This window comes from Rasamsonia byssochlamydoides (assembly GCF_041956645.1).
Source record: "Rasamsonia byssochlamydoides strain NRRL 3658 unplaced genomic scaffold VTN77scaffold_66, whole genome shotgun sequence".
In the NCBI taxonomy this organism is placed as follows: domain Eukaryota; kingdom Fungi; phylum Ascomycota; class Eurotiomycetes; order Eurotiales; family Trichocomaceae; genus Rasamsonia; species Rasamsonia byssochlamydoides.
This window is the reverse complement of record NW_027192449.1, coordinates 24,552-50,230: the sequence shown is the minus strand read 5'-3', so window position 1 is coordinate 50,230 and position 25,679 is coordinate 24,552. Positions and strand designations below refer to the sequence as shown.

The 25,679-nt window shown below is 52.7% G+C and overlaps 8 protein-coding genes across 8 annotated transcripts; 2 read left to right on the top strand and 6 right to left on the bottom strand.

The window, feature by feature from the left end:
- Positions 1-680: 680 nt before the first annotated feature.
- On the top strand, positions 681-1,460 carry VTN77DRAFT_7888 (uncharacterized protein; the record flags this gene model as incomplete). The annotated part of the gene is made up of 1 exon (XM_069424324.1): positions 681-1,460. The coding sequence occupies one exon, from the start codon at positions 681-683 to the stop codon at positions 1,458-1,460; it is 780 nt and encodes a 259-aa protein (XP_069274999.1).
- A 1,579-nt stretch (positions 1,461-3,039) lies between these two features.
- VTN77DRAFT_7887 (uncharacterized protein) lies at positions 3,040-9,989 on the top strand (the record flags this gene model as incomplete). The annotated part of the gene is made up of 10 exons (XM_069424323.1): positions 3,040-3,404; positions 3,516-3,804; positions 3,861-4,538; positions 4,591-4,944; positions 5,089-5,116; positions 5,172-6,610; positions 6,715-7,365; positions 7,411-7,536; positions 7,600-9,873; positions 9,951-9,989. The coding sequence occupies 10 exons, from the start codon at positions 3,040-3,042 to the stop codon at positions 9,987-9,989; spliced, it is 6,243 nt and encodes a 2,080-aa protein (XP_069274998.1).
- An 897-nt stretch (positions 9,990-10,886) lies between these two features.
- VTN77DRAFT_7886 (uncharacterized protein) lies at positions 10,887-12,716 on the bottom strand (the record flags this gene model as incomplete). Its single annotated transcript, XM_069424322.1, has 3 exons — positions 10,887-11,244; positions 11,300-11,741; positions 11,795-12,716. The coding sequence occupies 3 exons, from the start codon at positions 12,714-12,716 to the stop codon at positions 10,887-10,889; spliced, it is 1,722 nt and encodes a 573-aa protein (XP_069274997.1).
- A 1,360-nt stretch (positions 12,717-14,076) lies between these two features.
- On the bottom strand, positions 14,077-14,646 carry VTN77DRAFT_7885 (uncharacterized protein; the record flags this gene model as incomplete). The annotated part of the gene is made up of 1 exon (XM_069424321.1): positions 14,077-14,646. One exon carries the CDS (start codon positions 14,644-14,646, stop codon positions 14,077-14,079), a length of 570 nt encoding a protein of 189 aa, XP_069274996.1.
- Positions 14,647-15,675: 1,029 nt separating this feature from the next.
- VTN77DRAFT_7884 (uncharacterized protein) lies at positions 15,676-17,085 on the bottom strand (the record flags this gene model as incomplete). Its single annotated transcript, XM_069424320.1, has 2 exons — positions 15,676-16,536; positions 16,621-17,085. The coding sequence occupies 2 exons, from the start codon at positions 17,083-17,085 to the stop codon at positions 15,676-15,678; spliced, it is 1,326 nt and encodes a 441-aa protein (XP_069274995.1).
- Positions 17,086-19,011: 1,926 nt separating this feature from the next.
- On the bottom strand, positions 19,012-19,815 carry VTN77DRAFT_7883 (uncharacterized protein; the record flags this gene model as incomplete). The annotated part of the gene is made up of 1 exon (XM_069424319.1): positions 19,012-19,815. The coding sequence occupies one exon, from the start codon at positions 19,813-19,815 to the stop codon at positions 19,012-19,014; it is 804 nt and encodes a 267-aa protein (XP_069274994.1).
- Positions 19,816-21,271: 1,456 nt separating this feature from the next.
- VTN77DRAFT_7882 (uncharacterized protein) lies at positions 21,272-22,045 on the bottom strand (the record flags this gene model as incomplete). Its single annotated transcript, XM_069424318.1, has 1 exon — positions 21,272-22,045. The coding sequence occupies one exon, from the start codon at positions 22,043-22,045 to the stop codon at positions 21,272-21,274; it is 774 nt and encodes a 257-aa protein (XP_069274993.1).
- Positions 22,046-23,279: 1,234 nt separating this feature from the next.
- On the bottom strand, positions 23,280-24,818 carry VTN77DRAFT_7881 (uncharacterized protein; the record flags this gene model as incomplete). Its single annotated transcript, XM_069424317.1, has 1 exon — positions 23,280-24,818. One exon carries the CDS (start codon positions 24,816-24,818, stop codon positions 23,280-23,282), a length of 1,539 nt encoding a protein of 512 aa, XP_069274992.1.
- Between the last annotated feature and the right edge of the window lie 861 nt (positions 24,819-25,679).

Below are 25,679 nucleotides of genomic sequence, written 5' to 3'. Positions count from 1 at the left end.
CCCCCCCCCCTTTCTCTTCTCTTTTCTTTCTTTCTTTCTTTCTTTTTTTTTTTAACATTTCATGATTCCGGCGAATTAAGTTCCCATTGCGTCTTGTACGATATGATATCTCGAGCAGAATTGGAGTTGCGGGGAAGCTACCCCGATATCCTATCCCCCAGGGAAAGGGAAAGACCAGAAAGAGAGTTCAGAGTCTGGTCTAGCTCCTCGGCTGGTGTGAGAAATTGAACGCCGAAGTCTAGATGGATGCCAGAATGCGGTCGAACTTTAGCACTGTCGTTCATATGGAATGATCCATTCTAGTCAGATGGAACCCTTGACCGACGCATGTTTAACTCTGACATGATTACAAATGTGGACAATTAATTAATCAGCGTCGGGGGAAAGATAGTCACCGGCGAGGGAGGGTTTCATGCATGTCCTGCTGAAGCCAAAACAACCTCTATGATAGGAGAGGTATTGGTAATCGTAAGTGCTATGCTATTGGAATTACGAAATGATATCTTGATGAGTAACACATTCATTCCACCGATGGGGAGATGTGAGTGAGCAAGCGACATACATATAAACGAGGTTACGATTTGAAGCCCAGTACCTACGACATCAAGAACACAAGAATCGTCCATCATCAGAGACGGGGAAAAAAAAAACTATTCTATCTCACGTTTTTTTAGCTCAATATGTCTTCAAAGTTCCAGAAGCTCCTCGGCAAGCATGTCCTCATCATCGGAGGTACATCAGGCATCGGCTACGGCGTCGCAGAAGCATGCCTCGCGTCCGGCGCGCAAGTGACCATCTCGTCATCCAGCCTCACACGCGTAACCGACAAGGTGAAGCAGCTACAGGAGTCCTACCCCTCGAGCACGGTATCCGGCTATGCATGCGATCTGTCCAAGCCGACGCTGGAGGCGGACCTGACGCAGCTCTTCGAGCAGGTTGTCTCCTCCAGAGGCAACAAACTCGACCACATCGTCTTCACAGCCTGCGACCAGCTCGAGCTCATTCCGTGGCGGGACATCAGCCTGGACTTTTTCCGGTCTGCAGGCCAGATGCGTCTGTTTGCGCAGTTCTTCGTCGGCAAGATCGGGTCGCGGTATCTGAACCCGGGGCCCGAGTCCTCCATCGTGCTTACGACAGGGACGTCCTCCGAGAAGCCCATCCCGGGCTGGGCGATGGTCGCGTCATACGCGGCCGGACTCAAAGGCCTGACGCGCAACCTGGCGCTGGATCTGCGGCCGATCCGGGTGAATATCGTCAGCCCCGGGTTCGTCGAGACGGAGTTGTGGCAGAACATGGAGGCTGAGAAGCGCGAGCCGCTGTTCGACTGGGTGAGGAACACCATGCCTACGGCCAAGGTCGGCACGCCGGAGGAGGTCGCTGAGGCGTATTTGTGGTTGATGAAGGATACCAATGTGACGGGAAGTGTGGCGTGTACCAATGCGGGGATGAAGTTGGTTTAGCTGGCTAGCTGGTCACAGCTGTCTGAGGTCGATAGCTGCTGGAATGCTGTCTGTCTGGTTGATTCTGTAGTATCTGCAAAGGGACGATGGTAGATAGTGATAGATTGCTGAGTCCAAGGAAGCAATATGATCTTCTTTCTTATACACGATGATATCACTCACTTGTTGCTGCTGTATATACTGCGATGGCAGTGCAGTGCAAGTATGCCCAGTACAGTGTAGAACTGAGCTCCTCTCTCTCTCTCTCATTTTCCTATTTAATAAATTCAAAATATTCTCTGGGAAAAGTCCCCCCAGCGAGTGAACAAGCCAACTTGCACAAACCAAACCAAACCAACTTGATATCAGGTCCCTGACCTACTGTCTGTCATACTTGCTTGGATGCTTTTACAGACACTTCTCAAATAGTTACACACGTAATAATATATGACGAGGAGATTATTTTCTCATGTATGTATATACAGTACTGAGGTTATTTGATAATTGTCCAAAGATGGATGAACACACTGTTAGTTGTATTGATTTTGCTGTTTTGATCGACAGACAGACAACACGAACAATCTAATTATTATTAGTTCTAGTTCTAGTTTTAGTTTTAGTCAAGAGCCATCTTTCGTTGAGGACTCCAGAAAGAGAGGACTTATGTAATTATGCCCCCCAGAAAAAGCAAAAAAAAAAGATTCAAATGAATGCAGACAGAGAGACAGACGGACAGGCACTTCAAGCCTCTTCGTCCAATCCAGTCTAACCATTTTTTTTATTTACCTTCCCTCCATCTTCCCTTCCCTTCCCTTCATCCGATGTGATAATAATAGTAATTAATTAAATGTGCCGAAAATAAATAAATAAATAAATATAGCCCTAAGATAAGAAAAAAAAAGCGCCGGATCATCTATTATCTCATCATCTCTCGTCCAGAGCCTATTAGCTACCTATCTAGGTAGGTAGGTAGGTAGCTAAGCTTATCGGGAATATCCTGTGTGACGATTAGTAAATTACTAATGGTATGTACCTAAATAATCTCCCTGCTTTGTTTTTTTGTTTCCTTTCGCTGGCTCTGTTCTGCATGGCTTGCTCGCGATTTTTAGTGATCTGGATGGATGGATGGGATAATCCAATCCAATTCAATTCAATTCAATCCAATCCTATCCTATCTCGTCCCGTCCTTGTCCTGTCCTGTCCTGTCCTGTCCTGTCCGGTTGAGGTTGAGGTTGAGGTTGGGTTAGGTTATTACGGAGTATTCGCCGGGAATTGCAGGGATCTCGAAGGCAACGCCGGTCTTATGTGCATACTTACCTAGGTAGGTAGTTTGTATGCTATGCCACTACGGCTGCGACTGCAGCTGCAGCTGCAGGACTAATCAATCTCATTGCGTTCGCGTTCCTTCGTTCGTTCGTTCGTCATGGCTGGTCATGTATTATACATAATTGGTATACCTACCTACTCGTTTGGACTGTTGTCAGTTTGTCCTTTTTTTTGTGTGTCTCATTCAACCTCAACAAACCCAAGGTAGAATTCAACTCAACGTTGTCTTGAAAGAACATCACTTCTTCTTTTTTTGTCTTGATTGAGAAAAAAAATGCCACCCTCCAAGACCATCGTCATATTTGGCGACAACTCCATACCAGTCCATGTCTATCCGGCCCTGTCTCAACTACTGCTTGTCTCGCAGCGGGAGAACGGGGAGAATTCCCTCCTCGCGCAGTTCCTGACTCGCTCGAGCGCGGTTCTTCGCGATGGAGTGGCCCAGCTCCGGAGAAAGGATCGTGAGGGATTGCCTAGTTTTGCTGCGGCGGATCTGCTTGAGTTGATGCGCCATCATCATCATCACAATAATGATAATGCTGTTGATAATGATAATAAAGATAAAGATAAAGATAATCCGGATAATCAGATCCTGTCTCCTGCACTGCTCGTTCTGGTGCAGCTGGGTCAGTTCATTGCGTAAGTAAGCATGCGCTTGTTTCCCCCCTCCCCCCGAACAGTTAAACTGCGTGTTTAATTCTTCGATTGCGTGTTATCTTTCTTTCCTCGTTTCTAATGTAGCACTTCAAGATGGTATGAAAACCACCCCGAAGTCCAATATCCAGATGCAAGCTCCAGCAGCATCATCATTGGCCTGTGCATCGGCCAGCTGTCCGCCACGGCCGTGAGTCTCGCAAACAGTCTCGTCGAGCTGTTACCACTCGCCGTGGAAGCGGTCCGTGTAGCTTTCCAAGTTGGGGCTGCCGTGACGAGTGTTCGAAATGAGCTGGAGCCAGATGACGAGGGAGGGACCTGGGCGATGTCTCTGTCTGAAGGGTTGATCAATGATGAAGTGATGAGACATCTTCAGGAGAGTCTGGTGAGAACTCCCATTGCAGCTATCTATCACTGTGCGATTGCTAAGATATTCGTCAGGCCCTTCCCAACCGCAAGAAGGCGTACATCACCGCCGAATTCGCCAAGTCAGTGACCGTGCAGGGCCCACCATCCACCCTGTCCCTGGTCGAGCGGTGGTTCCTCGATCGATACGGATCGTCACCTCCACAAGGCTGCAGGAATCATCGCATTCCGATCTACGCGCCTTACCATGCTCGCCACCTGTACTCCGAAACGGACATTCTCAGAATCATCGACAGCTACGACTCTCTCCAGCAGACCTATCACACCCACGCTTGGTCTGAGCAGCAGCAGCCGCAGCTGATCTCCCCCGTGACAGGCTCTTCATACATCGTGACCAGCAGGCGGGATGTGCTGAAACAAGCCCTTCGGGAGGTCCTCCTCGAGCCTATCCACTGGACCAAGCTTGTCGGCGGTTGTATATCCCGCGCGACGGCCTCAGGGTGCTCGAACTGGACTGTCCGCCCTTTCGGACCCATTCACTCTGCGGGCAAGAACCTGGTTGCTTCTCTTCGGGCTGAAGCGCATGTGCAGGTCCTGTTGGATGACTCCTGTTCCAATAGGGACCCCCCTCAGTCTGCCATTCCAGCCAAGGTGCCTATTGCGATTGTTGGAATGGCGGGAAGATTCCCCGAGGCGGACAGTCATGACGAGCTGTGGAAGCTTCTGGTAGACGGAGTGGATTGTCATAAAGTGGTGAGTTTAGCAGTGATAATTTCCCCTTCTTATGCAGCCCTAATCCGGTCAGATCCCCACGGATCGCTTCAACCCCAACATCTACGTCTCCACCGACCTCGATAGCAAAAACAAAAGCGGCACACCGTATGGCAATTTCATGAAGAACCCCGGCATGTTCGACGCCCGTTTCTTCAACATGTCCCCCCGCGAAGCGGCGCAAACAGACCCGCAGCAACGACTGGCGCTGGTGACGGCGTACGAAGCGCTCGAGATGGCCGGCTATGTGCCGAACCGGACGCCGTCGACGCAGCTGGATCGGGTAGGGACGTTCTATGGACAGACGACCGATGACTATAAGGATGTCAATATTGTGCAGGATATTGATACGTACTATGTGTCTGGCGTTGTGCGTGCATTTGGTCCGGTGAGTTGCAGCATTGAAGCCATGACCTTGATTTGAAGGATCCAATATTCAGAAGGTGATACGAGTATCGGCTAAAACAAACCGATAATTGCGCTCACCCGTTATATTGGAGGTCTTCTCATTATATGTAACTGACTTGAATAGGGACGGGTTTCTCGGAGCAATAAACTCGGTAAGACCTCACCACAAGTGAGCAACATTCTTGCTAATACCTGGTCATATTACAGGCGGACCCAGCCTAAGCGTGGACACAGCCTGCTCCTCCAGCGCCATGGCGTTGAATCTCGCGTGCAGCTCCATCTGGAGCGGGGAATGCGACACTGCCGTGGTCGGCGGCATGATGCTCCTGAACAGCCCAGACATGTTCGCCGGTCTCACACGCGGCCATTTCGTCTCGCAGACCGGCCCGTGCATGACCTTCGACAACGAGGCTGACGGGTACTGTCGCGGGGAAACCGTTGCCAGCGTCGTGCTGAAAAGGCTGGACGCCGCCCACGCGGACAACGACAAGATCCTCGGCGTCATTCTGGGTGCAGTAACGAATTACTCGGCCTATGCAGCCTCGATCACCCAACCGCACGGCCCGACACAGGAAATGCTCTACACAAAAGTCCTCCTCCAGGCGGGCGTCCATCCGTTCGATGTGGATTACGTCGAGATGCATGGCACCGGGACCCAGCTTGGCGATGCGATCGAAATGAGTTCCGTGAGCAATATTTTTGCCCCGGCCTCTCCAGTGCGGCCAGCCGACCAGCCTCTTTATATCGGCTCGGTCAAGGCCAATATCGGGCATGGAGAGTCCGCATCCGGTATCGCAGCCCTCATCAAGACGCTCCTGATCTTCCGCGAGCAGCGTCTGCCACCACACGTCGGCATCAAGAGCGGCGTCCTCAATCGCACCTTTCCAGATCTGAAGCAGCGGAACATACGCATCCCGATGGAAGTGACCGCCTTTCCCTGCCGACAGCGCCGACAACGCCGTGCGATGATCAACAACTTCGGGGCCGCGGGCGGAAACTCGGCCTTCATCTTGGAAGAAGCACCAGAAGACGATCGGGATGATTCCATCGTTGATTCCAGACCGGACCATGTGATTAGCGTGACAGCAAAGTCGCGACTTTCCCTGGAGAGAAACATTCAGAACCTGGTCGAGTATCTGGACAAGAACCCCCAAGTTTCTCTATCCGATTTGGCGTATACCACCACGGCTCGGAGAATCCAGCATCCTCTTCGTGTCTCACTCGTAGCGTCGACAGTTGCTCAGGTCAAGAATCGTTTATCATCATCTGCACTGACGCAACCGCTACCGGGAAGGTACTCCAACGTGGTATTTGCATTTACCGGCCAGGGAACTCTGTACCGGTCCGTAGGAAAGGAGCTGTTCGAGCTGTCCGAGCAATTCAAAACCGACCTGCTCCGGTTTGATCGGATCTCGCGGGATCATGGCTTCCCGTCGTTCCTTGCCGCCATTGATGGCAGCGTCTCGGACTTCGATAGCCTCTCCCCCGTTCAAACACAGCTGACCTTGACTGCGATCCAAATGGCGCTTTCGAGACTCTGGTCATCGTGGCGCGTCGAGCCCGGGGCTGTCATCGGCCATAGTCTGGGTGAATACGCAGCCCTATACGCGGCAGGTGTCCTCTCTGCGAGCGATACGCTCTATCTGGTTGGGACGCGTGCACGCGACGGACCCATTCCATGCTGGCCATCCACGCCGACATAAACAAATTGCAAGAGATCCTCGGAGGGCGGCGCCTCGGCGATCTGGAGCTGGCATGTATCAACGGGCCGAGCGATGTGGTGCTGAGCGGAGTGGTTGAATCCGTGGAAAACGCCCGCCAGGTTCTGAAATCTCAGGGAATCAAGTGCACCGTTCTCGATGTGCCGTTCGCATTTCACTCGTCTCAGGTAGACCCAATCTTGGCCCCTTTTGAAAAGGCGGCTCAGCATATCAAGTTCTCCACGCCCAAGATTCCCGTCATCTCCACCCTTCTGGGGACTGTGGTTCGAGACGCAGGTGTCCTAGGCCCGTCTTACATGCGGAGACATGCCCGTGAGCCGGTGCGTTTCCTGCAAGCACTCGAGCAGTGCAGAGCAGACGGGCTGGTCGATAACGAAACCATATGGCTCGAACTCGGACCAAACCCCGTCTGTCTGGGCATGATCACAACGACCTTGGGCAACAACAACAAGGCCGTGCGCGGGGTGCCGACGCTGCGCCGAACGGAGAATCCATGGAGGACCATCTGCAAGGCGCTGTCTTTCCTGCACGACCATGGCGTGGACATTGACTGGACCGAGTACCATCGTGACTTTGAGCGGGGACAGGAGCTATTGCACATCCCGACCTATGCCTTTGGCGAGAAGAATTACTGGATTGAGTATAAGAACGACTGGCTTTTGAAGCGAACTGGAGAGGAGGTAGACGCACCTGTAAGGGGTTCGGTCTTGACAACGACGGTGCAGAGACTGGTGTCGGAGGAGGTTTTGGATGGGAGGGTCTCTCTTGTATTTGAAACGGACCTGTCCGAGCCGGCGATGAACGCTCTGATTGCCGGACACTCTTTGAATGGGCTGGCCCTGTGTCCATCTGTAAGCTTGCGAGAAATCCACTGCCTCTTTCTTCTTCTTTCTTTTTTCTTCTAATGCTTCTAGGGCGTTTTTGCCGACATGGCACTCACCGTCAGCGACTACGTCCGGAGAGAACACCAGATCCGAGGCCCAGATTCAGGCTTGAACATTGTCAACATGGAAATCATGAAGCCGGTGACGGTAGGGATTCCGCGATCTGAGGAGCCCCAGCCCCTGCGGATCCACGCCGTTGCAGACCTGCACCACGGGCATGTTGACATCCAAATCGGGACATATGATATCAGGACCAGGAGAGCGGACCGCAACGCGACGTGCCGCGTGGAGTTTGGCGATGCGTCGCACTGGCTTGATGTCTGGTCGAGGACCGCGTATCTGGTCCAGGAACGAATCAAAGACCTCGAGAGAGGCGTCAGTAGCAGCAAGATCTCCCGCGCAATGGCTTACAACCTGTTCTCGACCATCGTGGACTATGACCCCCGATATCAAGGCATGCAAGAGGTTCTCGTGAACAGCGAGAAGCTGGAAGCGACTGCTTCCCTCAAGCTGTACGAGGGCCACGACGCCGGAACGTTCTTCTGCTCTCCCCTGTTGCTGGACAACCTGGCGCAGCTGGCCGGTTTTGTGCTGAATGCCATCGGGGTTGTCGACCCGCGGCAGTTTGTCTACATCTCGCACGGAATGGGCTCGTATCAGCTGGGGAAGCAGATTGATCCTAGACTCCCGTACAAAGTGCATGTGAGGATGCTCCCGGTCAACAAGACCGTCGTCGCGGGCGACGTGTCCATCTTCCAGGGTGACACCATGATTGGGAAGTGCGGCGGCGTGAAGTTCCAGAAAGTGCCTCGCTCGCTGCTTGCGACGCTGCTGGCGCCGCCTGCGACGTCGTCGAACATGGGACCGTCTCGTCTGAAAGTGTCGAAGCCTCCAGCAGCAGCAGCAGCCCGCAAATCCGCGTCAGCCGAGCTAGAGACGACTTCCACGACGAGCAGAAGAGTGATGGACATTCTTGCCGATCAGATCGGGATAGCGGTGGACGAGCTTTCGGACGGAAGCAGCTTCGCGGAGCTTGGAGTCGACTCGTTGCTGTCCCTGACCATCCTGTCCCAGCTGCGAGAGTCTCTTCAACTGGAGCTGCCAGCAACAGCGTTTCAAGATTTCTCCACGGTAGGCGAGCTGCAACGTTTCATCCAAAAGTCCCGCGAAAAAAGCGATGATGACGACGTCTTCACCCCGATCTCGGCTTCCTCCATCTCGAGGCCATTGACCCCCGCACAAATCAACGGGCAAGAAGCCGCAGTTGTGGATGACGATCTCCTGGATAGCGTGCACTCCGTGATCGCGGAACAGATCGGCGTGGATGTGGAGGAGCTGTTGGCCACTGATGACCTGTCGGCGCTGGGACTGGACTCTCTCATGTCGCTGAGTATTATCGGGGCCCTGAATGAGCAGCTAGGCCTCTCACTCGCTCCGAACGCCATCGGGGGCGAAGTGTCGCTGAAGCAGATTCAGAAAGCGCTGAATCTGCCGTCCCCGGAGCGGACACGCCCAGCGGCAAAAGCACCTCTGCTATCGCTACCATCAGCAACATCAGTCCTTCTCCAAGCAAATCCCAAGACAGCGTCGAAAACCATCTTCTTCTTCCCAGAAGGCAGCGGCGCAGCGACCGCATACGCCAGCCTCCCTGAGATTTCTCCAGGCGTCTGCGTCTTCGCGCTGAACAGCCCGTTCCTGAAAGCGGCGCACCTCTACACCGGGAGTATCAGCATCGAAGACACTGCGGCGATCATGGTCCGCGAGGTGCGGCAACGGCAGCCCCAAGGGCCCTACATCCTGGCGGGCTGGTCCGCAGGCGGAATGTACGCCTTCGAAGCTGCTCGACAACTCTCCCACGCCGGCGAGCGGGTCAGCAAGCTCATCCTGATCGACTCGCCCTGCCGCGTGACGTATGGACCCATGCCGCTAGACGTCCTGGATCTTATGACTCGCAGTGGTGTATTATTCGGCCAGCAGGAGAAACCGCCATCATGGCTGGTCGAGCATTTCCAAGCCACGATTCGCGCCATCCAGAGATATGCGCCTGCACCGCTGCCAGCCGCTCATACGCCCCCGACAGTGCTGATCTGGGCAACGGAAGGCCTGGGCGCGGACATCGATCTCAGCGTCCTCGACAGTCGCGAGGAGAAGATTACCAAGTGGCTGATTGAGCGCGAGCGCGCGGCGAGCGGCGACAGCCCTCCGGAGCCGGGGCATCAAGGGTGGGAGAAGCTGATCGCCAGGGACTGCATCGAGATGGCGACCGTGCCGGGGAATCATTTCAGTATGATGCGAGAATCGAACGTAGGTGCTTGTTTTCTAAGAACCCTTCGGATCTCTTGTCCAGCAGGCCAGGACTAACAAAAGACCCTTCCTTGCAGGCCGCTCGTTTGAGCCGTGTCATTGCGGACGTCGTGTAAGGGGGAGACCAAGCCAAGTGAGATGGAAGGATGCAGATATAGAAATAGAAAGGAACAGAAGACATATAGAATAGAAATTTCATGGCCGTGATATTTCGATGCTTGCTTGCTTGCTTGCTTGTTGCTCTGTGTCAGCAGAAAAGAGGGTACTCTGCTAAGAATGAATGTCATGGCACTCTCTTTTGCTAAGTAGAAAAGAAAAAAAAAATCTCTTGCACGCAGTCCTACAACATGTGATATTGTTGCAGAAGATTCGGCCAAAAGAAAGAGGCGCCATGAAATCTGAACCAAGTGTAGCCCACTAACAGTCATGTGTAATATGGCAGACAAGATCTCAGCGATTTGAGCTCAGTGGCATCGAAAGTAAGCTTGGATTGTGGGAGAGGGTGCAGGTGGGCGTGGAAGGTGCTACCTGCTATATGGGCAGCGAGCGAGCCAGCCCTAGTCCCAGGCCCTAAACCCTAGTCACAAACCCTAAACCTAAGCCCTAAGTGATAGGTAGGTCTCCCTGCACGTCTCGACTCAACAAACACAAGTGACGCATCTGTACGCAGTATTACACGACCATCTTGATGATGGCAGAGAGAGAACCACCCCGACTCAATGCCATTAACTAATTAATTAATTGGTTGGTTGATGGTTTCCGTCTAGTATTAAATTGAAGTAATTCTATGATGGAATAATGAAACAAAGGTATGTTTCCCACCCGTGCAAATGATAAAAGAATGAAAGAGCAAAAGAAAAAAAAAAGGTTCCGTCTGGAGATGGGAATGGCATATGCCAGATCAATCGAATTAATTACGATTGTTTCTTTCTCCCGACAGTCGTTAGGGATACAGGCCTGGTTTCAAGACTTGCTTGGTTTTGTGGTTGTGTCAATTCCCAACACATCGTTCCTCACTGCTGGCTGTTCGCATTTTCCAAATCCTCGTCCCCGCTGTACCTCTCTCCTACCTTTGGCTCCGTCGACAGCCTGGCATCAGGTGTCTGCGCTCCCACGGTCTGGGAGGCCGACGACGCACTCGTGGCAGGAGCCTTGTTGTCTGTGACCTGATGCGACTGCTGCTCCTGTTGACGGGTCATCTCGTCGAGAAGGCGAGCAGATTCGGCCGAGTATCGACAGTGACGTCGGATGCGGGGGCCGAATTTGTAGAAGATCCAGGGGAATGGAAGACAGGCCAATGCGAGGAAGGCGGGGATGGAAGAAGCCCAGTGGATGCCCAGTGCGTCGTACATAGGGGTGGTGAAAAGCGGGCTGGTGGATGTTTGTTAGAAAGAAAAGAAATGCAAGCTCTCAATGAGATACTTACAAGGCCGCGCCAAAGAGCGCTCGAATCACCGCATTTCCCGCCAGTGCAGAGGCAGCGTAGAGAGTGTAGGCATCAACGAGGTAATTGACGACGCTCAAGAAGATGGAGACGTGTGAGAATCCAAACAGCACGGTGCCGAGTTGACAGGCCATCCAGTGGATGCTGGGATAGTTGGTCCACGCAAACCAGAACAGGCCGACGGGGAGAGTCACGGCGCCAACCATCGAAGGCACCAACCGCGCCTCAGGAGTGACCCGGCTGCGCTCGATGCGATCGACGAGCCTCTTGTACCGCTTGTCATCTAAGGTTGAGTAGACACATCCGAGGATTTGGCCGATCATGACCCCCAGGAACGACAGGCCCGACGTGCTTTGTTGCCAATGTCGCGCGTCGTTAAAGACCACCGGGAATGCGGCGAACTCCATATACATCGTCCCGTAGACTGGACGATGAGAACAGTAACGAGCGTCACAACACAACGGGAATTTAACTCACTGATGGCCATGTAGACAGACAGCAGTAGCACGATGGGCTCCCGGAACAACAACGCCCAGGGTCGGACCATTGTCTTGTTGAAGACCGCAGCCGCCGTCTTATGCCCGCTCTCGACCTCCAGCTGGCTCTTGTAGACCTTGCCGGTCATCTTGCTCAGCTTTGCCGCTCGTCGCTGCAGCAACACGGGGGCGTAGGTTTCGGGAATCAGGCACACACCCAGGATAAAGGACACGCCGTTGAAGATGGCGATGAGGCCCTCGACCCATTTCCACCCCTTGGACACGGCCAGAAAGTCACAGGCAATGGGCCCCAGACTCGGTCCCAGGAAGGGAGCGCCGATGAAGGCAATGGTTGCCAGACCTCTCTCGCGGGAAGAGTACATGTCGGAGACGACCCCGCCGGCATTTGAGATGGAAGAAGCGCCAAACGCGCCCGAAAAGAAGCGCAGCACCAGCAGAGTCCCGATGTTCTTGCTCGCAATCGCCGCACCGGCAAAGAGGGTGGTCATCCCGTAGGTGATGAAGTACAGCGCCTGTCGGCCGTACAGTTCGGACAGCGGCGCCCAGAGCGCAGGCCCGATGGCGAAGGCCAGGACGAACAGAGAGGTGTCGGCCACGACCAACTCGGTGCTCGCGCCAAAGACCGCCTGGATCTGAGGATTGGCGGCGGAGAGGGCGGATGACGCAAAGGTGATGGAAAGGAAGGAGAAAGCCTGAAGCAGGGTGATCATCCACTTCATCCAGCTCGGCATCAGCAGTGGGTTGCGAGGATCATCGCGAATCCATTCCACGCGATAGGGATCTTCTGGCGTGCCGCTGCCGGCGTACTGGTGGTTCAGGACTTCGTCGGTGATGGTCGACTGCGAGATGAGCAGCCGATAGAGCGGAATTCGACGCGGCTGAGCTGGTGACTCGGTGGTCATGATGGCAACCGGAGTTAGCCTGCTGGCGACAGGCAAGTCAACGACCGGCAACAAGGAATATTTTGGCTGTATCGACGAAATTCGACTGTTCGTTTCTGACTGTTGTTGTTGACAAATTCAACCTGTGATCGACGAAGTCAATTGGAAAAGAAAAAAAAAGTGGTGGAAGTATGTCCACGGCGACTTTTTTTTTTCTTTTGATGCCAATTGGAAATGGCAGTAGGAGTCTGTGGTTGAGTGAAGGAGGCATTTTTGAATTGCACGTATGTGTGTGTGTTGTGAAGTTCCTTTGTCTGGTAATTACTGGACGGCGAGTAATATCGGTGATTTTTAAGCAGAGGCCGTCCCTGACAAATGCATTGGAAATAGTCGCCCAAGGTAACACAAAGCCAGATCCAAGGACGCTATCCCAACGGGTCCATGATCATCATTAATCCGGCTGTCCCTATCTCCCTACCTAGGTAGGTACCTATCTAATCAATCACGTGGCTAAGGGCCCCAAAGGCAGACACTGCGTGCATAGACAACCCTCCAGGGGTTGTTTATATGGTTTACGGAGTATAAATGGCCCATGCCTTCTGATTGGTTGAAGGTAGAGTGCAGCAGGTGCTGTGTCTTATGAAGGATGAGTAATAGACGGTCCTAGGAGTCGTTCCAAGCCCAACAGTACAGTCATTGTAGTCTTTGCATTTTATTTATTTTTTTTTTCAGCTGATTTGGCCCATTGTTATGATCCTCTGATCAAACTCTCAAATCCGGCTCTTTTTCCCGGCCCTTTCCTTGCTATCGTATAGAGACCTGGCAATCATACCGCTCGGACGGTGTCAGCTTGGATAAGCAGATCAAATCAAATCAAGTCATTCCGGGCATTTCATGGAGAGACACCACGAGGAGGACACAATTGTGCAGTGGACATTGATCGGGGCCATGTCAAAAGCATCAGGGTCACCGGGTCTGCTGAATGAGAATGTAGTATAAACGAGCAAAGAAACATAACAATCTCAATCAGAATCAAGGCTCAGTCATCATAAAACACTCTGTATATTGTCTCAGCCGGAGAGCATCATGTCCCCCCCGTCGCTGCAAAGTCTGGCGTCGACCATCAGCGTCAAGGCCGCCGAGCTCTCGTCCTTGATGGACAAGGCGGGCATGCCTCCTCCGTCCCTCAATGAGGGCAGTTCCACCGACTTCGTCCACGAAGCAGACACCCCCCTCGCCAATGCGGTGCGAGCAGCCCGGAGTGAACTCCTCAGCGCCGCAAAGGATCTGATTCGGCTCGTGATGGGCCCGACAGATCAAATCCTGAGCCTAGCGTGGTCGGTAAGTTTACGGAGCATCGATTTTGGGAACGGACACTGATTTATCTGGAGGAACACAGGCCGCAGACACGGCGAACCTGGAAGTGATCACCCGGTTTGAAATCCCTCAAAACGTGCCCTTTGGCTCGTCCATTTCCATCCCCGACCTTGCCAGCGCTACGCGCCTCCCGGAGGATCTTCTCGCTCGCGTCATCCGCTACGCCATCGGCAATGGCCTCTTCTGCGAGTACACACCCGGTCTCTTCGCGCATTCGGCAGCATCGGCCGCTCTGGCGCGCAATCCGCACCTCCGCAACATCTGCCACTTTGGCACCGAGTTCCTGGGCAATATCCTGATGAAGGTCCCCGAGACCCTGGTGCTCCGGCGCGACAGCCCCGACACGGCCCCGGCCGCGCCCTTCAACGTCGCCTACCGCACGGACAAGAATCTCTTCGAGTATTTCGCGCAGAACGAGGATCTGAATCGGAAGTACCACGAATATCTGGTGGGGAGGGTCAATACGCCTCTCTGGTCCGTCGATCGTCTGCGTTCGGCCTGGAATTGGGCCGCTCTCGAGTCTGCCACCGTCGTCGATGTAAGCATGAACCATGCCACACCCAGTGTCAACCATGGCTTTTCTGTCCACTAGCACTGACTAACTGCCATCTAGGTTGGCGGATCGTCCGGCCACACGGCACAGTCGTTAGCCCCTCTCACACCCTCGTCCAAGTTCATCGTCCAGGACAGTAATTTAGGGGCCCTGGAAATGGGCCGACGCGCCGTCGCCTCGGACCCGGATCCGGACCTCCAGTCCCGGATCAGCTTCATGGAGCACGACTTCTTCACCGCGCAGCCCGTCAGCGCCGACGTCTACATTTTCCGCCACATCCTGCACGACTGGAACGACACCGACTCGGTGCGCATCCTCCGGGCCCTGCTACCTGCTCTCAAGCCAGGCGCCAAAGTCCTCATCAGTGAAGGCATCTTGCCTCCGCCGCCAGCGCGACGGTTGAATACCCCGGCAGCCAAGATGATCCGGTAAGTCTAAAGTCTCACAACGTAGGAGGAACAGTGTCTGACTCCAAGGGACGCGGTTCTAGGATCGAGGATATGTTCATGCTGGCCGCCCACGACGCCCGCGAACGCAGCGTCGCCGATTTCACGGCGCTGTTCAAGCAGGCCAGTCCGGATTTTCACCTTGTGGGCGTGACGTCCGGCGCCAAGGCGGGTGCCTTTCAGTCTCTCCTAGAATTTGAATTCCGAGGTCAGGGACAGTAGTAGCGAACTGGAGTCTACCAGCAGCATGTGACAATTGTCCGTGTAGATAATTACTGTAATAATTGACAGGATCAATCTGGGGAAACAGGAGAGGGTGACTATCCGAAGAGCATCTTTCGATATCTAGCGAGCAAGACTTCTTTCTCATCATCATCATCCATCTGCAAATGTCTATCCAATGTCTTTCTGGCCTCTAGTAAAAGTCATGAGAGGGTAAAAAGAAAAAGAAAAAGAAAAAGAAAAGGCAGGCGGAGGGTTGAACCTGAAGAATCAAAACGTCAAAAAAGGCTATCGGTAGTCTGGCAGAAATCCTACCTTCACACCTCTATCCAGATGTACGTCAGTTGGGTAAACAGGGGACGGAAAGGTCATCAATCATCTGTCATCGTTGTTGCGCGATAGAATTCCTCAAAGACTGCTCTAACTCCCGCACAGACTCATCTAAGCCCTCCAGCATCAATGGCACAAAGCCACTGCTCCGCCCAGTCGGCCGCTCTGCATTATCCATTTCCGTCTCCATCTGCATCTTCTCGCGTCCGGGTCCACGCTCGATGGTCTCCCTCAGTAGCTCGAGCGCGTATTTCATCTTGCCCAGCGTGCGGATGATTAGCATATCGACCACAAACATCTGCTCCTCCTCGGGCACCTCGAAATTGCCCACCTTGACGGGGCTCATGGCAAGGTCTTTCTTGCTGTCGTGGCTGCTGCGGCGGGACGGCTCGCTGCTTGTGCCGCTGGCTGCTTCTGCCGTTGTTTTGCCGCTCTCTGGCGGAGTGCTGTTACCGGGCTGTTTCTGGTCCACGAGGAAGCGCTGCAGGCGCCTCAGTACTGTGCGGATGCTCATGGCGGACAGAAGCAAGGCCCCGTGGTCATCGTCCTGCTGGCAGAAATGACAGCTCACCAGACGCTGCCAGAGGGTGAGAATGTGCTTGGCGGCTTGCAGGGTGCTCGAGATCGAGAGCGGATTGTGGCTGTGGTCCAGTTCCTTTAGGCGACAGAAGAATTTGGCGTGCTGCTGGATGCAGGTACAGCTGCTAAGCTGTTTGGGGCTGCTGTGGGGGTTGCGTCGTTGCAAACTGGGCGACGAGGGGTCCCTGGACATGCTGGGGAAGTTGATGGCCCCCGGCTGAGGGTTCGGGAGGGGGAAATAGGGGTCTTTGTTCAGGGCAGACATCATGGCCACTGATGATTGATGGTGCAATTGTTCGATACTCGCGGAAGAAAGGGCAATCTCTTGGTGGTCCTGCGAGTAATCCAGACATCAGTTGGGGTTTTTGAAAAAAAAAAAGAAAAAGAAAAAGAAAAAAAGAAAAAGAGATGGGATTACCTTGACGGGCGAGAAATCAAGGCTTCTGTCGCTGTTGAGTCCCACATCCTCCGCAACGTCGACAAAGGTATTGCTGGTTGGATCCCAGAAGGAATTGGAGCCAGAGAGGGCGTATGAAGAAACCGAGTAATTGTCGGAGCCCGCGTAGACGAACACGTCGTCGAAGGTCACCAGGGATTTGTCGGCAAAGTCCCCATAATGGTCACCGACGGGCTGCTGGATAGCAGGATTCGCCTTCGCATCTGCCGTCGACGCTGGAGGAGGAGCCGGATCGCCGCTGGCGTGGTCGTTGATCTTCTTGTTCTTCGCGCCTTTGGGCCTCCCCAGGCGATTGGAGACACTATAGCGGCATTGGTATCCTGAGCTGGAGCACGCGGCACATGGGGAGCCCCCTGAACATTTCATCTTTGCATTGTGACAGGTATCACATGCGGAGCGGACCTTCTTGGTGGGTGGTTTCTCCATTGCAGGCGTTGACTCGACCTGAACGTCCAGAATAGAATGAGCAAATTACGAAATGGACGCAGGGAGGGGTGCAGGAGCTGCAGGGCATCTATGGAAATCTATTCAACACAAGAAGAAAAGAAAAGAAAAGAAAAGCAAGGGACAAAAGCCATAACCCATAGATAGGAAAAGAAACAAGAAATCAATCAACCACAATGATGATGATCAAGTCCGGACGGACCGGTTATAATCCACGTTCTTTTGCTTCTGCAAGAGAGTGCTCCATCCTCAGCCCAAAATCCGCCGGATTGCAGATCTCGCTCTTGCTGAGGCTCCTGGGTTTATCTGCGCTGTGCTGTCCTGCGCAGTTAGTAGTTGATCAAGTCAAGGGATGAGGGGGTTACATCTGCTCTGAGGCAGGCATTGGGATGGGATGGGATGGATGGATTGCAAGGTTCTCGCAGGGGCCATTTGGATGACGAGGTCGAGGCAGCTGCGACGAAGCGAGGAAGGAGCGAGGGCGGCCAATGGCACGGGGCGTGGCCATGCACGCAATCTGCACTGATAACGCCAGCGAGCCAGTATTAATAATGGATCAATCGATTCATTTATTCAACGGATCGTCCTGCAGCAATCCCTCCATGGGTGGGTTGCCGATAATTTGTCACGTAATATGAACTCGTCATTGGCAGCAGAATAATTGCATAGAATCATCAAAGACCCTAAATCTGAACCGCTTTCAGCCCTACCTGAAGGGAGCATATTCCATCCCCGCAATTATAGCTTTGACCGAAGCGGGGCCCTTATCATGCAGATAATTAAAGGGCTGACGAAATCTAGTCCCGGAAGTGCTCTGTTGCATCCGCCGGGGAGTAAAACAGGCAAGTCAGATCTTTATTCCTTTGTTGTTCTACGACCGATCGGGCTGTCGACATGGCCAAGAGTCGTGGCCAAGAGTCGAGACTGAGGCCGACTTTTCGGACTTCCCGTTCGGTTCAGATAGCCACATGCACTTGCTTGATAGAATCCATTCTAACTAATCTAGTCATGATACACCCTTGGTGATAAGCTGTAGAACATGGACCATATCAGACCAGTAGTCCGCCCCGGCAACCACCTACGGAGTAAACCTCCTAAGCAGTCGATCTACCGTTTAGAGCTGTGCTCCTGCCCATGGAGCAATCTCATTCATGTTCTTGTGAGAATAGAGTCGGATTCTGAGCCACCGCTTTTTCCACCTCTTTGATTGCGTCATATCCGTACAGCCACGGCTGGACTTCCGGACAGGTCCTGTGTCTTTTTTAGCCACTATCAACATGATGAAGGGGATGACATGCCATCTGCTAGGGAAGGCTCCCTTGATTTCTTTTTCCAGTTGGGAGAGGAAGATTGCGTCTCGCTTGACCTGCTCCTCGCTGTCATGCATGTGGAAATCGTGTCTCTGTTAGATATTATATTGGTCGTCTGCCATAAATCGCAAAAGCAGCCCTTCTAGTTCGTTACCTGCTTAAATGTCTCCCTCGCAATGGCTTCGCCTCTTGACTTGCGAAGATTCTCATAAAGGCGAAGGATCGGAGGCAGTTGCGACTTGTTCTTCATCTTTCCGAGGAGAAGACCAAGGACGGCTCCATCTTCAAGAGACGAGTTGGCTCCTTGGGCCAAGTACGGGAGCATCGGATGGCAGGCATCGCCTCTATTGAGGTCAGCCTGGCGACGTCGTCTGGCTTGGGTTTCCCCTACACTAAAACCAGATTCGATGCCTCATTGACCCACTTCTCCATCTCAGAACCTGCAGACGGTCAACTCTTTTCATTTCGCTGAAAGAAAGCCACTCACGGTGCATTAATTTCCATTTATCGACGTTGCTCACATAGCTCAAAAACCGGGTGGGACTACGTTTCTCGGCGTTAGACATTTGCAATATTTGTTCAAAAAAGAAAAAAAATCTCACATAGGATCCCAATCGGCGAAAAGCTGTCGCATCTCGTGCACTGAGCCTGCATGTCTCGACACACCAGGAGGAAGGTTGTCCGGCACGAGCAGCACTACATTGAACATTCGGCCTCCCCGGAGCGAGTAGGCCACGGCATGTGCTCCAGGACCAATCCAGAAGTGTACTTGGGGATTCTCGATCCATGCCTTTAGATCCGGATCTGGGATCTGGGCCGCGGACAAAATGATGCGGTATGCCAGATCTCCTGTGGGAAGCGGATCGTCTTTCTTCCCCAAGAAGCACTCCCGGCAACGGGACCACAAGCCGTCCGCGGCAATGATCAAGTCCCCGTGGTACTGCTTTCCAGCCGCAGTGTGAACGGTCACGGCCCCAAAGTCGATGGCATCAACCCTCTCGTTGAGGTGGAAAGTGACGCTGAGATCCTTTGCCCGTGCGTATAGCGCTTGTTGTAGATCGACTCGGTGCAAGTCGACGAAAGGCGCGTTATACTTTGCGCGAATCTTCTCGTGAAAGCAGCTTTCATGTGCCAGAACCTGGCCTGAATAACGATGGACGGTCAGAGCAGTTGGCTCGGCGGCTGCTTCCCACAGAGACGCCGGGAGTTGCCAGTGCTGCAGAAGACGGGAAGCATTAGGCGTGATTTGCAAGCCTGCACCGACCTCTGCTAATTCCTTTGCTTGCTCAATGACTTGAACGGAATGCCCTGACGTCGCGCATGAGATTGCTGCCGCGATGCCGCTGAGACCAGCCCCGACGATCACAACGCGGAGGCGTGCCTCTTCAGGTACCTGAAGCATTGCTGTTCAGCCTGACGATAACTTCATGCCGGACACGGAAGAGAAGCCCTCTTCCTCTTATCTTACCATATTGTCAAAAATTCTTGGTATCAACAATGTCCTTTTCGAGATGGCTGCTATTACGGAACTGAGGGCGAGAAGGAAGAATAAAATCATTCACCACCTACAAAGTGCTTTCTTATTTAGCCGCTCAAGTCATTCAAACTCTTGTGTATGTCAGGAAGCCCCTGTAATCGATTACATATGTATATGAAAAATGGCTAGCTGTGGCCACGTGGAAATCACTCACAATGCAAGTCTGAATTCTCGAGACTCAAGAAACTGGGCGTTGCCAGCTCGGCATGGTTAGAAAAAAAGCTCCGGTGGCATAACCCCCCGGAGCTTTTTTTCCACCCGGTGCTTTTTTTTCCTTTAAACCGTGCCAAGCTGGAGCCGTATAAGGAAGTTCACCAGTGGCTATGACTACATAATGCATCTAGTAGGTAGCTAGGTATTAGAAGCACCCAGTTCTACCAAGTCTATGATTGGTAAAATACCTGTAACCACGAATACTAGCCTAACCATTATAACCAGAGTAGACAGATACCTAGGTAACGTAAGGTCTTTCCTCTCTAGGAACCTTGGAAGCTACATGGCTTCACCTAATCTAGGAGGACGTCATTGTCTCTCACTGTCTTGGCAGATAGATACGGAAGACTTAGTTGGGACGGCGACGATGAGACTGCTTCTTTTCGCTTTCAGAGAAGATCTGACAGGTGAGCAGAGGTTATGAATAGAGACTACCAGATAGACGACAGAGGACGAAGAGTCAATATAAAGACGTGTTGAGTATTACACCACTTCCAGACCTAGTCACAGTTACATACATCGTGTGCGGTAATCTGCTGACAGTCGTGGGTTGAAGAAAATGAAAAGAAAATAAACAAAATATAATCTGACCTCCATGCCGAGCCCTCAGTGACTTCTCTCGCTTCGATTCGACAACCTGAACTCTCCCCTACAAAGAAACAACCACTCAACACTTGTGCCGTCAATCATGCGTAAAGAAAAAAGAAGAGAAAAGAAAAAAGTGATTAAAGGGACAGAGAATTGCAGCTACACTTCGGTCTTCATCACAGTAGGCAACGAGGACTCGCGATTCAATCCGCTTTCGACAATATCCTGTCGGGGTCACGTGTATGGGCCCTGCCAGTTCGCTCCTTCCATTCTAGAACTCGTGTCGAGCAGCAACACGGCGAGCCTAAACGCGAGGGGGGCGCTGCTTGGCCCGCATCTGAGTAGACAAGATTAGTTCCTTCTCGCAGGGGTCCGTCGAGAAAGTCACTTCGATGTTGTGATAGACGTGGCGGTGGTTCTTCCACGCGAGGAAGGTGTGGAGGACGCGGCGTGCGATGGCCGTGCTGCGGAAGACAGCAGTGGCTGGACACGTGCAAGTGTTAGCAGGAGACAAACGAAACTACAACGCGTTCTTACCATTGCCGGTGTTGAAGATCCATGTGAACTCCAGGTTTCCTGGACCAGCGACCGACGCCACCTCCCGCTCCCACTTCTGGGGAGACAGCTGGTCAGAAAACAGCTTGGATTTCGCAAAGGTCAAGCGACGGCGTTCTCTGGCCGGATGATTCATACGGCGAAGGTTGGCGTGCCATTCGATCGGCTCTCCCAGGCTGAGCGTGTAGCCGCTGCCAAAGCAGGAGCGGCCGGTAGACATCACCAATTCCTGGTTTCGATCGATGAAGAGCTGGGCGTGCAACAGATGCTGGAAAGTGATCGTCGCCTTTGTTGGCCCGTCAATCTTGATCTCGTACAGAGGTCCTTCGTGGATGCGGGTGGTGATGAAGTGGACGAAGTTGCCGGCAGTCTTGCCCTGCACATAGACAACTCCGGCCTTTCCATCTTCAACTACAGCTTCGAGGGGCGCCTGCAGGAGATGGCTAATTACGTTCACCGACGGCTGTTTCACGGTCGACAGGTTCCTATATGAGGCCAAACCTGGGATGGACGGCTCTGGCTGGGGGTCGGAAGTCTCAGCCGAGAAGTTGGGACGAGTACGCCCCCCTCCAGCGACGATTCCGGCCCAGTTTAGTCCATTGGTCATTGTTCCGTTAGCCATTCCTTCCTGATCCAGCCTGACGTTCTGCAGGCCCACTGGGTCTTGATCACCCTGCTTTGCCTGTCCATGACCTGGCATGCTGACAGGCTGAGAGTGATTATGACCATTCTCGATCATTGCGACCTGCTTCGGTCCCTTGTATCCATTCTCGCCATTTGGTTTGCTGTCGACAGAAGTGCGAGACGACTGCTCATGTTGTCAGGGTCTTCCATCTTCCCTTTCCAGGTCTCATGGGACCAACTTACAAGGATCTTGTCGGTGAGATATTTGAGTTCAAGTTCGGCGGACGCCTTGGAGAATACGCTGACCAGCTCGATGCTGAGCTTGCCAATCTCGTTGGCAGCAGGGTTGTGGCCAGCACGACGAAACTGGGAATCCGTCAGAAGTCATCATCTAGAGAACAGAATCGACGTCTCACGACGGTGTGCTACTCACATAGTCTGCAATGTTCGTAAGGTGCAACAACGACTGAGTCATCGCGTGATCCATCACCTTACTCTCTGCGGATGAGATGGCCATTATGACGTGTTTTCAACAGTTCTCTTAGGAAAACAGATGGACAGAAGAATGATGGTTGTGTCCCAGCACCTTTGGGACTTGAGTGGGAGACTAATAAAAAAGTTTGTGATGATCTCTTCTTGAATATCAAATTCAGGTCGTGGGCCAATATCAGGATATTTCACGCAAGCCAGTGTGTGAATTTATACTACCTGAGATGGGCCCTCAACACTGAGTTGATGAATCGATGGTTCAGCACTCAAGAAGACTAAAGGTGTGATGAGAAGAGATGAAAGGGGGGAAGGTTGATGGATTTGTGGCGGGGGATGTGAATCTTGTCAGTTGGACGGAGTCCTCCGACCAGAGGAAGACAAGTAAGACAGAGTGAGAGCGTTGGATTTAGGCTGCTGTGATAGTTCACAGATCTTTACCTGACTGACGCGCGACGCGTCTGCTTGCCTCTTTGTTGCTTTCTTGCATCAAAGAGTTATTTTGCGCTAGTGGATGGTCAATCCCAGATATGATCTGGCAGTGGGAATTGAGATGAACAGATTGAGATGAAAGGAAACCGGATAGTTCCTGGACGGCCTCTATCGCCTAGGTGCGGTTACGGCTTGGTTCTCCTCCGTTGAAGGCACCTGATATGTTGCCTTTTTGGGCACGTGGTGTGCTATTCGCTAAATATCCCGTTTGAGGTCAATATATCTGGAATGACTCCTTGCACAGCAGAAGATTTGCCCTGAAGCACCTCACCCCCTCCTGGGTTGAACATCCTGTACAAGAAATCAGTGTATATATGACAAGTAGGAAGACAAGCCAACATTGATACTGATTTCTGCATTATGTTCTCTGATTAGTGACGATTATTCGACAAAAACCCTAGGGAACCCCTCCTCTTGAGTTCAGCAAACATCGCCTGTCTTGTATCCTTTGTTCGTGAGGCTGCGTCTCTATTCTCGTGTCCTCGACGAAGCAAATACTTTGTACACTCTCCCACCGTGCCCCAGACAAGATACTTATACGGCTTTGGCACCTCCTCGTCAATACCCCCGTTGGCCTTCGCGAGCTTGGATTCTTGAACCAGTCGACAGCTGATATCATCGGCCATGCCTTGCAACTGGCCGTAGGCCATTTCGATCAAGGGCTGCCTGGCTCGAACTTGTTGGTTGCGAAGAGCCCGAGCTTTCTGGACGGATTTCCGGTTGTGAGTTGCTAGGACCAGGTCTGCTTGGGGAAATGCTGGCCGGTTTGATGCGGTGGAATCAGCTGGATCGGAAGGGTGCGGTTTCAGGACTGCTCCGTACTGCCTCGTGATCAATGATTCAGCGATACTGTCGTACGCTGTGTCGGTACCTTCCTTCGTTTCCCAGAAGAGATGTCTCGGGTCACTTCCGAGATAGGCACCTCGGACAAGTTTGACACCCAGCACAAAACCCTCCTTCTGCGAAACAGCAAGATGGTGGGCTAACGTTGCAGGGGTGGATAGGAGATAGGCTTGGTAGGTGCCATAGACCAAAGCCCGGGGCTCGCCTCTCAGCGTGAAGCTGCCGTTGTATCTGCGCTGAAAGTGCAGGACCCATGAATCGATCGTGTGCTGGACCGCCTGCTGCTCAGCGTCGAAGAGAAGCCTGACGTTGCGTTCTCGAGCCCGGTCACAGATATCGATAATGGCTTGCTCAAGCTCCGGAGATGGTGGCAGACCACGGATCAAATGGTTGAGAGCCTGTCTTCCGGCGCCTGTGAATTTCAAAGCCACAAAGTCTCCCTCTTCAGCCAGCTCGACAGTCTTCATCGTGCCGTCTTTCCAGGCCAGAACCTCGCGGGTATTTCTCTCCTGGACTGCAGCGTCGTCCCGGCTGTCGAGAGTCTGCGTCCCAACCGCACTCGCTTCGTCTTCGTCCATCACGACCTCCTTACCGTAACCCAAGATGACTCCGGAATATCCCATCCGCTTAAGCTCTTTGATACACTTTTTGACGGCCGGTGGATTTTCGCCGGCACAGAACTGGGCGTAGAGCGTTTTCCGGAGCAAAAAGTTAAGGATTCCATTCCGATCTGGATCCAGGAGTGCTGACTTTGAATTGGCTAGGAATGAGAGTGTTGCCAGTGTCGGGCCCAGAAAGAGAGGCACCGAGGAGATCGTCGTGACCGACAATGATCGGATGACTTCACTGAGCGGTAGAATGGAGAGTGGTGATGCTGGCTTCTCTGGCTGAGCTGCGATCTTGGTGCCGGGGTAAGTTCCTGTTGAGGCTGTCCCAGCTGTGGAAGATGACGGCGATTGCCGTGAATTGACTTGATGATGTGTGTGTCTGATAGGGATGCGCAGAGACTGGATCGAAGCAGACAACTCGTTGCGAGACAACCCTATACGTAAGGGCGAGCGTGACATGGCTCGTCTGGAGCAAAGGCCACCAGTCCCGATCATCTCGCTGGTTTCTGTCTGCTTGAGCTGTGGGATCTATCTTCCTGTGCGAGGTCTCGGAATCTGCCGCAAATGATATCTATAATGATCCACCCCAAAAAAGGATAAACCGCACACTTGACAGACGACGAGTCCTCTCACTCACCCACTGCGGGGAAGGGGATATTGGGGAAGGACTGGCAGTCGTAGATCTGTATCAAATCAAACAGATCCCGTATCTGAAGTAGGTAGTACAGCACGTTATCATCATAGGTATACAGTAGTGCAGCACATGTCTAATTTAAATACTTCGAACCGAAGTATCTCCACTTGCAATGCAGATATGATCATTGCCGTAAGTAGGTACAGCCGTAATGTCTACTGGTTGACTGGCTGGCCAGCCAGCTGGCACATAGATGTTAGTTAGATACTGGTAGGGCGGGTCAGAGTCACCGGCCCGGTCTAAGCGGGCTTTGCAGCAATTGATTCACTGTCGGTAGGAGCGTAGGTCGGGTACTCGTGCCGGTGTGGTGGAACCTGGCTTATAAGAAATAAAAGCTAGCTACCGCCACATATAAGCACCTACAAATCCAGTACATGTATCCATGATATGGTAGATACCTAGATAGGTAGATAAGTGATAAGTAAACGTTATGTTTGACCTTATCAATAGTATTATCCATGGCTTCTTGTTGAAGGGTCCGGTTGTAGCTACATAAGCTGAAATCGGTCAAAGCGGAGAAGGGAAATTTATATGTTCTAAATATATTCAAGGTCCGAGGATATTCTCCAGAGCCACTCAGACTGGGAAACAGAGAGAGAGAGAGATACCTCGTAGGTACAGTACAG